Source organism: Ictidomys tridecemlineatus, chromosome 3, assembly GCF_052094955.1.
Source record: "Ictidomys tridecemlineatus isolate mIctTri1 chromosome 3, mIctTri1.hap1, whole genome shotgun sequence".
In the NCBI taxonomy this organism is placed as follows: Eukaryota; Metazoa; Chordata; class Mammalia; order Rodentia; family Sciuridae; genus Ictidomys; species Ictidomys tridecemlineatus.
In genome coordinates, this window is record NC_135479.1 from 147,110,791 (window position 1) to 147,121,196 (window position 10,406).

Below are 10,406 nucleotides of genomic sequence, written 5' to 3' on the forward strand. Positions count from 1 at the left end.
TATATCTTATTTTGACTGATAACTATACAGATGTAAATAACTCAAAATTTGTTGATCCGAGTACTTGATATCTTAAATGTGATTGTGTATAAATTATACCTGGCATATTTTCCTTTCCTTTCTTATTTTTTCTTTAGCTACCAACTTTCAGATGCTCAACTTAGAACCTTGTTTTCTAGATATGTATCTTTTGCTCCAGACTTTTTAAATCTACAGCTTTCTTAGAATGATATATACAGGCATTTAAAAAATGTCAAAATTATAATAATAATAATATATATATATATATATATAATCCTGCTTTTTATGAAGACAAAGTATGTAATCAGGGGGAAAAAAAAGTGTGACCTGGGGGCTGAGGTTGTGGCTCAGCGGTAGAGCACTTGCCTTGCACCTGTGAGACACTTGGTTCAATCCTCACAGCATCACATAAAATAAGCAAAATAAAGGTATTGTGTCCATCTGAAACTAAAAAAAAATTAATTTATAACAAGAAGTAATCTGAAGATAAATCTTTGATGCTTATATTGAGCTGAACAATAAAACTAAAAATTTTTCAGCCCTTTTAAGAAGAAACAGATAAATAAAATAGAAACTGTGACTGAGTTATTCTGGTATGTTAATAGTCACAATAAAAGTATTAGACTTGTTATAGAAGTGAATAGAAGAATGTTTGGCTAAGAGAAAAATAAACAGAAATTAATGCATCAAAGCACAAAAAGAAAAATAGCCCAAAAAATTATAAAATGTTTCAAAATTAGCATAAATACAAGAAAAAGGGGAAGAAAGGCAGCAAAAAAATGATTTTTAATAAGACTTTCATAGAAGTTATAAAGAATGAATTGAAGTATACAAATTATGCAAATTATCATATAAATCATAAAAAAATGGTTCATAGAGTATGTACTTGCTTTGAAAATTCATTTCTAAAAAATAATGGCTCAATTAGAAAGTGATCCATGTAGAATTATATGTAAATAAGCCTTTAATAAGTGTTTACATAATAAGTGACATCACTAATTTACCCTATGTAGCTATTGCAAAGTACAATAATATTGACTATTACCTCAAAGATAAAGGAATTTTGGTTAAAATGGAACTGGAATAAAAAAGAAAAATTCAATGATGTGCTACCAAAGGATAGCAACACATCAGAATAAGGAACTTTCTGAATTATTTAAGAAACCAATAAACATAGTATACACATTATTTATAATAAATAAATAAATAAATAAATGTCCCTCATTTGTATTCTGATCATCCTCTTAACCACATTCCAATTCAGTTACTCAAGAATGTTTAGCCTATTCGCCTGAGTCTTAGATAGGTTATAACTTAGGAGAAATCCAAGTAAGAAATAACAGACTTTAGCCAGTTTACTTTCAGCTTGTTGCTCTATAACCTTATTCTAAGCACTGCAAAGTTCCTCCAAAAATTTATTTCATATTTAAAAATTAATATCCAGTGGCATCTGGAAAATCCATCCCACTGTTATTCACTTTGGCAAATACTTTGTCTTTTGGCTTCTCTTTTCTAACATTCTTACTAAAACCCACCCTATGGGGCATCATAAAATAGAATGGCTTAGATTGACTTGAAAATATTTTTTTCAACCCCTTAGACAATTTTACCATCTGTACAAAACAGCTTTCAAAAGTTGTATTTGTCCTCTTATCATGCACCCACTTGTTCATGTAGGGCCTTCCAGTTCAGAAGGGAATCAGTTTTGTTTTCATTAACATATCCAAAAGCACAGGTTAACTGATTTTATCAAAAACCCTATGCATTTATAACTTTAAGTCAAGTGAAAACAAAATGTGGACCTTGTTTGAATCTCAATCAAGAGATGTAGGAGTTTGGATCAGGGTAGTAGTGGAAGCAATAAAGACACATGATCAGCTTTGGTATATATTCTGAAGAAATAGAACAGGATCATTTATCTTCTCAAAGTCTCCATGCTTCCTTAGGAATTTATCATATTTTGTCTTTTTCAGAAAATGAGAAAGGTGAATGAAAAATACTAGATTCAAGAACTGAAGAACAGAATGTTCAATTTACCTATGATTCTTACCAAACTTGCAGACCTAAGGATATAATTTCAATTTTCTGGCCTCAGATGTTTTTACCAATAAAATTACAACATTTACACTTTCTTTGCCTTGCCTTTCTCACATGACTATTATGAAGTTCCAATATCTTAAAGATAAAGCTCTCAAAACTAATTTTAACTTACTAGATTAATTAAAACTAATTTTAACACACTAGATTAACAAAAACTCTGCAATTTCACTGTACCACATACAGACAGACACTTAATGGTTCACTGAATGCTTAAAACGAGTAAACTACTCTTCAATACCCACATTTTACTGCTACCAGATTAATTAGGTATGGTCCAGGTTAGCCACCTGGATGAAAATAATTTATAACACACACATACATGTATATATATACTTATGTATATGTATACTCACACATAGATGTAACACTGAGTTTGTTTCAAAAGCCTAAGTCCTTACACTTTAATAAAACAGCAAGTTATACATACAAACTTGTGATGATTTATAGGAGATCCACACAGAACTCCAGAGTAACTATAGTCACTCATTGCACTGAGGCCTGAGTAAATTAGGGAAAAGACACAGAGGCTATAGTAGCCCAGGCAAGAGATGGTCACTCAATAAAATAAATCTTGGTCATTAATCAAGTGATTTGTAAATTAATATATATGTTTTCAATTAAAATGGTTAAGAACACATCATTAGTAACAGTTTTCTGCTTTAATCTCTTTCAATTAATTAACCATGTATACACTACTTCATTCATTTAAAAAGCATATCAATGCCTACTGTAATGGTTCTCAATATTAACTATACATAAAAATTTCCTGTAGGGCCTTTTTCAAAAATGCAACTGTCTAGGCCCTATCCCTAGAGATTTTGATTCTCCAAGACTGGAGTGAGGCCAGAGTCTCTTTTAGACAGCAGAGTTGATAAACATTGGCCTGCTAATTGATGTACACTCTAACAATAAGGAAGTAAAAAACTAAAATAAAACATGTTTTCACTTCAAAGAGTTCATAGTATAATAGCAGTGATAGGTTTTTTAAAAATCACAAGGTGCTGAATTTACACTATAGATAAATGTCAGGTGCCATACGAAAACAAAAGAGGAAAAATAAATAAAATAACCTGGGTAGGTAGATGAGGAGGCAGTGGCCAGAGCCAGTTTCACAGTGGTAGTGACTGACACGATAAAGGTTAAATTGGGAGTTCTTCAATTATATTAAAGGTGGAAGAAAGCATTCTAGTCAGAGGCTACAGAACAAGAAAAAGCATAAGATATATAACAATATAATGCTTTCAGGGAGCACAAAATGCCTTAGGAACCAGAGAAATGAAGATGGAAAGGTAAACAGGAACTCCTTCTGAAGGGAACTATATGAAAGTTAAGCAGTTTGAAATGGATTGTATAAAGCAGTGGCTTAAAATTGTACTTCAAAGAATTCAAGTTCATATCTTTCACAAATAACAGGAGCATTCAAATACATACTGAACTTAAAACAAGATGTAGTAAATTGATGTGCTCATCTTTTTTTTTTCCTATGTTCTTCTTATAGTTATTTCATTGGCTGCAAAGGGTACAGCTTTACACTTTTTTTTTTAAAGCTAACAATGCCCTCATATCTGTCTGTGGATATTATACAACAAAAACCAAATATTTTTAAAATTTATCTTCACAGATATATAACTTGTTATAACTTATAAGATAAATATATGCCAAAAAGTACATTTATTTATTTTTCCTAATAAGTGTTATTTACCAGGGTTTCACAGAGAGAACCCCTGCTCTAGGGAAATCAACATAGAATTTTTAACAGGAAAATGACAAAATTAACATTGTATTTCAGAAATAACATTATTACAACAAACTGAAGTGTAATGAGGTAAAACAAAAAGTGAGGAAATGAGTTAAGAAGTGGTTTCAAGAGGCCAAGCAAGAAAATGTGATGGAATGAACAAGTACTGGTAATGGACAAAAGAGAATAAATTTCAGAAACACTAGGAAATAGAATGACTTGATGACTCATCAGATAGTAGGGGGCGGTGATTTTCTAGATGCACATTTTAATTATGGCCATGTTTAAAAGGTAGAAAAGGAGTTGGCCAGAAGGTGCCAACTCCTCAGAACTCAGAATAAAATGTTCATCGGCACATTTAATCAGTGAGTTGAAATGAAGTCCCCATTTTAGTAATAGCTCTAATTATGGAATTTTCTCAATCCATTTTTATATATTTTATTATAGACTAGGTACCCTATAATACAATCATAACCACTTTTTAAAATTAACTATATTCCTATTCAAAAATGCCATAGTATTTTCCCCATTTAGTAAGACTTCAGTGCTATTGGTACATAGTTTATATAGGTATCTATCCTTATAATAGGAAATCATTACCTATTATTGTAATATATTATTATAAATTATATTTGTTCCACTATTTTAAAAGGTAATTTTTAAAATTTTAATACAATGTACATTTTATCACCCTTTCCAATCTATGCAAATACCTTCACCTCATTGTCTTCTCTCATTTTCCAATAACCTCTTACAGATAAGAAGTAAAATATTTATTCCCATAATACAGATGCAGGAATGAAATTTCAAGGAAGATAAATGCCTTGCCCAAGATAATCTAGCTGGCAAACAATAGAACTTTAAGTAAAACGCAAATTTTCTGAATCCTAAGCCAGTGTTCTTCCTACAATGCCATATATTTTTGAAGTAGTACATACTTAACTGCTGCCACTTCCATGACCATCTCTTGTCTGAGTATTCCATTTTATTTTCTTACATTCACATATTTTTCTGAAATATTTGATCTGAATATTTTCTCTACTAGCTTTATATCCTCAAATGTCCATGCCAGTCTGTTTTTTTATACTAATATATCTCTAGCAAAATTCTCCAGAATCACTATTATATCCATGAATTGAGGGAATTTGAAAAAAAAAATTCAGAATCTGGGAATAGAAATAGCAATATGTCCAAGTTTAGTGCATCAAAGCCTAATCCCCCTACCTAGTTAGTTTAAATTTGGCCTCTGGGACTCTCTTTCACATTTGCCTCATCACCCCTATCAAGCCATTCTTCAATCTGACAAACTATGTTATTTCATATTGAGAAAAAAATCACTATTGTAAAAAAATTTCACAGTGTGAGTTAGAATTAAATCTGTTTGTTTAATTCTGAATAAAATTGGCTTTTAAATTATTAATAACTCCAGATTTAATGCTTTTATGACAACCTACTAGGAACAGAGGCTGAGGCAATTATTGATACTTATTTCATTTATTCATTATTTTTTACTACAAAAATTATTGAATAATTCCAAAAAGAATTTCCTTAAATTATCAATATCTGGTTCTTAATTTCTGTGATTTCTAATTTTACTATTTTTTTCTTATGTATTCAAGCACATTTATAAAACTATATTCATTTGTATGAGACAAATGACTTAAAGCTTTTTCTTGTATAAACCATGTCAAAAGTACATTTCAAAGTAACCCAAAAAAGTGCAATAAAGATTATAAATCACTTTAGATCATAAAATGATATTATAATATCTCAACATATTAACATAATGCTTTTTTTATAAATTCTCTTCTCATCCTCTTGGAAACTATATATTTTTTGCTTATTCATTAGAAATTCAACATCAAAGTATAATTACCTAAAATATTTTCTCACTAAACTACACATTAACTATTTTTGAGTTCTTACAAGTATTATAAGTTTTCACAAGTAGTAAGACCATGAATTTGTTTATATATACATTTATGAAGAGTCTAAAAATCTGGGGATATTTTTATGTTCATAATTTTAAGGCAATGCCACTGGATCCTTTAAAAAATAGATATATTTATGTAGCCATTATCTACTTCATTCTAGCAACACGTTAATACTTTATTCGTTTTATACTGAACAGTAAAACAGAATAACAATTAGTTTCTCTGAATGCTAGTTCAGGAAAACAAGTGATTATCTTCTCCTTCAGTTTACTACTTATATATTATTATATTTTGTCCACTATTGGGTGGACAAAACATTATCTTGCAAATTCTACTTTTTGTGTGTACTTATTTCTTTCCCTAAACTGTCATTGCTTTTTAAGTTGATGCTAAAGTTGAAATATCTTTATTAACTCAAACTGACCTACCCACAGGGTTCTCTGCACCAGACTCTGATGCTGGCATCTCAACAATTTCCAGTACCTAATGTATGTGGGTTTATGTATGTTCCCCTTGTTCCTTTGCAACAACAAAGAATTGATAGGCATTAAACCAACTCAAAACTTACCTTGCAAATCTGGAAAAACTCTGAAGTCAGGGTCTCCTGAATCTCCTCTCTAAGAATCCCTGCAGTTGCTCCTGGATGCAGGGAACCACTTCCAGCCCCACCACCACTGTTACTGCCACTGCTGCTACCACTGCCAGGGGAGGAGGCAGTTAAGCCATCCAAAACTTTTCGGAAATTAAACTTCTTCATTTTAAACACTGTTGAGAAATTCAAAGGAAAGAAGAAAGGGGCCACTTAACACATAGAATCAGATCAGGAAAAGCTTTTATCTTTTCATTAGCCAAGCCAATCTCCATTTTATGAGCACTGGCTATAACTGGGGAAGAAAAAGAAAAAGAGGCTTCATTTTGTCAAATTTGAATTCTTAAAAAAACGTATCTTTATAAAATAAATAAATAAAACACAACTCCAAGAGCAACAGTATTCTCTCCTCATATATAAGATTTTCAAGGGCTTTCTCCTCAGCTGTAGCTACGCTTTATCAGCACTGGGGTAAAAATAAAAGGCAGTGTCATCATCGTCATTAGCATTATATCATCATTATTATACAATCAAACCAGAGTCCAATAGACTAAGAACCCCTGTGTCTCTCTTAAAGGCGGGCTTTCTTCTAAAGGTTCAGTTCAGAATATTTTATTTCCAGAAAAACGACGTTGCGGGGGAGCCAGTATTTACTCTGCCACCATCTTCCGGGCTCTCTCCCCATCATATTCAACGCTCTTTTTCTCACTAGGGAATTTGGGGAGTGAGAGGCAAAAGTGCCTTTTTCCGTTCCCAAACCCAACAGCCCGAGTCCCAAAATCATTTGGGGGTGACCCAGAGGCTCAGCCGACGGGAGGGGCGAGAGGCGACAACAGCTGCCTCCACTTGTCCCTCCGCCTCCCCCTCCCTCTCCCGATCTCCTGCCCCCTTTTCTCCCCGCGTCGCTTGCCCCCACCCCCCTCCCGCAGCCCGCAGCCGCCGCGGCTCTCGCCCGCCCGCGGTCCGCTCTCTCCGCAGCAAGGTGGCGGCTCTCAGGGGACGTGAGGCGGTGGCGGCAACGGCTGCAGCCCGAACCCGACGCTCCCGTGTCCCTCCCCTGGGCCGAGCACCGTGGCGCGGAGCTCCCGCCCGCGGGCGCGCGAACACACAAACACCCTCACACCGCCGCGCGCCCAGCTGGAACACACACAAACACTCTCACAGATATTCTCGCGGGCGCACTCACACAAGCACACGCGCGCGCGCGCACACACACACGTACACACACACACACGTACACACACACACACACACACACACACACACAGGTGTGAGCCAGCCGGGGCTGGACGGCCGTGGCGTCCCTGCAGGTGAATATCTGACCCAGGACTAGGCACCTTCCTCAGACGCCACTAGCCGCCTGCCAGCCCGGGAAGCTGAAGGCGTGTAGGGCGGTGAGCTCGCAGGCGTTGGTCCGGCCGAGCTGCGGCCGCTTCTCCGATCCCTCAGGTCGCGGCGCCAGGCGCTCTCCGAGGTCCTAACCGAGCAGGCGGGCTCCACCACAGGCTCCGCCCTCCCGCCGTGGGAGGCAAGCCCCGCCCCGATACGGCCCCTCTTTCGCCCCGCCCCCCCCTCCTCGGCTGCGCGGGCGGGGAGAAGGGTGGAGCGGTCTGGGACGTCAAAGGGCCGGAGCCGCCTTGCCGCCAATCCTATGCTCCATATCACCAAGTTCCGTAGTCTCCAGGCGCGGAAGAAATTAGAGGATAGGCCGGAGGAAAAGCCAATGAAAGGGGGAGGGGAGAATTTAGAAAAGTAGGTGAGGTATTTGATTGACAGCAATTTTGGCCCGTATACCCCGGCGGTGCTTTGAGGGCTGTAATTGGTGCTACCTGTTGAAGGACGCAAGTGTAAATGAATAGAATGCTTGCAAAGGTGCGAACTGGATCGCCTGGAGTCCGAGTCTGCAGAGCTCCCTTAGCTCCTGCTTTGGGTGATGTTATGAACTGGACATGTGTTTTGTAGCTTTTCACCTCTGAGAACCTCTTCCCGCTCGCCAGGTGCCATCTATTGAGCTCGCTTCACCTACCCTGCCAGCTGCGCTCAACTTCTATTTGCGATTAACCTGTACTGAGCTGTTACCTATTTATGGCTTGACGGGTCATTTCTGCCAGAATGAATTGCATTTCAATTGGGTTTTGACATATATAGGCTTGAAGATCCTAAGGAATTGATTACTCACCTTGTTCACTCTTAGAAGTGCAAATACTCCTTTCAGTCATCTTCACATATCGAAAGTTAATTTTTAAGAGAAGTCTTTCTCTCAGCAAACCTTGTCCATAATACACTTCAAACTTTTTCTGTGAGTCACAATAATCATTTTGGAAGCTGCGCCATTGGGTGCAGAGCATCTGGATGGAAAGATGTCGTTTTGAGCTTGCTATTGAACTGGGGAAAATTTGGACCTAGTTCTGTCAGTCTGTGAAAAGGAAAGCTGCTCACAACTAACTGTATACTTCAGTTAAGGCAACACAACAGAGCTCATAAGTAATCATCTCAAATATTTATTGTCTTATATCTTACAGATCTAGAATGACACCTGTCCGCATCGCACCCTTCATTCAGAATGGGGGTGGTAGAGAAAGAAGACAACTTGCAAGAGATATGACTTGCCTAAGCACATAGCAAGGAAGTAGTAGAAAAGGAGTAGAGCGCAGTTTTTCAGATCCTCAAGTCAACGCTCATACTCCCATTTTGAATGTCTGTTTACTCCTTTTTGTGACTCCTTATATTGTCTCTTATTGTTACAACTAAACAGTAACTCTTGAAGGTAGTCATGGGATTGTATGTCTCATAACTTGTTTAATATCTGGCACAATAATTTCCTTGTAATAGGCTCTTAAAGCATTTGAACTGTTGACTTATTAATGGTTATTAAAGACTTAAAAGATGGTACCCAATTATATCATGTTTGGGAGAGGTAAAAACAAATGCCATGTCTATGTAACCTAGATCTTGGTAGGGTTTTGAATCCTATATTGGACTTCTCTTTCACCTTTTTCCTTCTTGTTTTTTCTCCAAACATAGGTGCCAATTAAACTGAAGAGTTTGCTTTACTCTTTTTATGTCTTTTTTTTTCAAAAGGAAAAAAGGTTTTCTTAACTGTTAGTGCACTAAACATTTCTGTCTAGAATAATGGATTTAGATGCCCTCCTTCCCTTCATTGGCAAGTCTGTCTGTGACTCCTTAATTGTCAAATAAATGAAAACTGAAAAAAAATGAAAGCCTATAAAAAGTGGTGGTCTGGTCTTTTGATGATGGTGAAGAAAGACAATACCCAGTACAGCAAAGAGAGGAGTAATGTTTGCAAGCAAAACTCCTTAAATCACCCATCAGGTCATAAACTGTCATGAACTATTTATTTGGTAGTTTTGATTCAAAAACTTTGGGAATAACTGAAAAAGAAAATGCATATTAAACAGGCTGACAAAGACTCTTCTTGAAAATATTGGAGGGAATTCAAGGGCCTGCTTCAGTTTAAAAGATGTGATAGGGCAGATATCCCTTCAGATGGGACCACAAATAGGTATGAAAAGTAAAAGAAAAGCCATGTTAGAATAGAAAAATGTTTCCAAATAATTATTAGAAACCTGAAAATCTAACCATTATGGACAGCATAATGTATTATATATACTAAGCACCCAGTAAATATTAATTTTAATAAATGACAGCAAGTAAAAATCTTAAAGTAATTGCAATCTGAAAGAGAAATATCCTATGGGCAGAGCATATTGTGATGCCAATTTACAGACTATGACTAAAAGATAGAAATGAGCAAGAAGCAGAATGGATTTTGTATGTGGGGGAACCCCATAAATAATTGTAACCTAAAAATCTTACTAGGTGAGAGAAGCCTATATCTGTAGAAACAAATTCCATCTTGAATGAATCAAGATTTATCCAAAAGCCAAGGTGGAATTTATTCACATTAGCAAGTGTGAACATTTCTAATCTGCTTTCTGGGAGATACTGAGTCCTTCATTATGCAACTTTATTTATCACTCAGTTCTGACTCGATCAAGTTTTA

At 36.2% G+C, this 10,406-nt stretch overlaps 2 protein-coding genes across 14 annotated transcripts in view; one reads left to right on the plus strand and one right to left on the minus strand.

Moving 5' to 3' along the window:
* Stxbp5l (syntaxin binding protein 5L) overlaps nucleotides 1-7,904 on the minus strand; it is a 326,815-nt gene extending 318,911 nt beyond the window's left edge. For 5 of the 13 annotated variants that reach the window (XR_013436856.1, XR_013436855.1, XM_078044145.1 and 2 more), the window contains exons 1-2: nucleotides 7,720-7,903; nucleotides 6,362-6,558 (exon numbers count right to left, since the gene is read on the minus strand). Coding sequence is in view for 11 of the 13 variants with exons in the window: in XM_078044145.1 (XP_077900271.1) it covers nucleotides 6,362-6,550 (189 nt within the window). In the remaining 2 variants the exon portion in view is untranslated. Of the gene's footprint in view, nucleotides 1-6,361; nucleotides 6,559-7,452; nucleotides 7,625-7,705 lie in introns of those variants that run through there. The other 8 variants (XM_078044147.1, XM_005327640.4, XM_078044146.1 and 5 more) reach the window with 5 other exon arrangements.
* Nucleotides 6,661-9,440, plus strand: LOC144375741 (uncharacterized). The gene is made up of 5 exons (XM_078041173.1): nucleotides 6,661-6,664; nucleotides 6,960-7,054; nucleotides 7,149-7,469; nucleotides 7,773-8,134; nucleotides 8,905-9,440. Exons 1-5 carry the CDS (start codon nucleotides 6,661-6,663, stop codon nucleotides 9,002-9,004), a joined length of 882 nt encoding a protein of 293 aa, XP_077897299.1. The 3' UTR covers nucleotides 9,005-9,440.
* The last annotated feature ends 966 nt before the right edge of the window (nucleotides 9,441-10,406 follow it).

Excerpts from the sequence above, each read along its gene's own strand:
- LOC144375741 (XM_078041173.1), top strand. Across the intron at positions 7,055-7,148 it reads ACTCTGCCACCATCTTCCGG|CCCGAGTCCCAAAATCATTT; the intron begins GCTCTCTCCCCA and ends CAAACCCAACAG. Across the intron at positions 7,470-7,772 it reads CACCGTGGCGCGGAGCTCCC|GGCGGTGAGCTCGCAGGCGT; the intron begins GCCCGCGGGCGC and ends GAAGGCGTGTAG.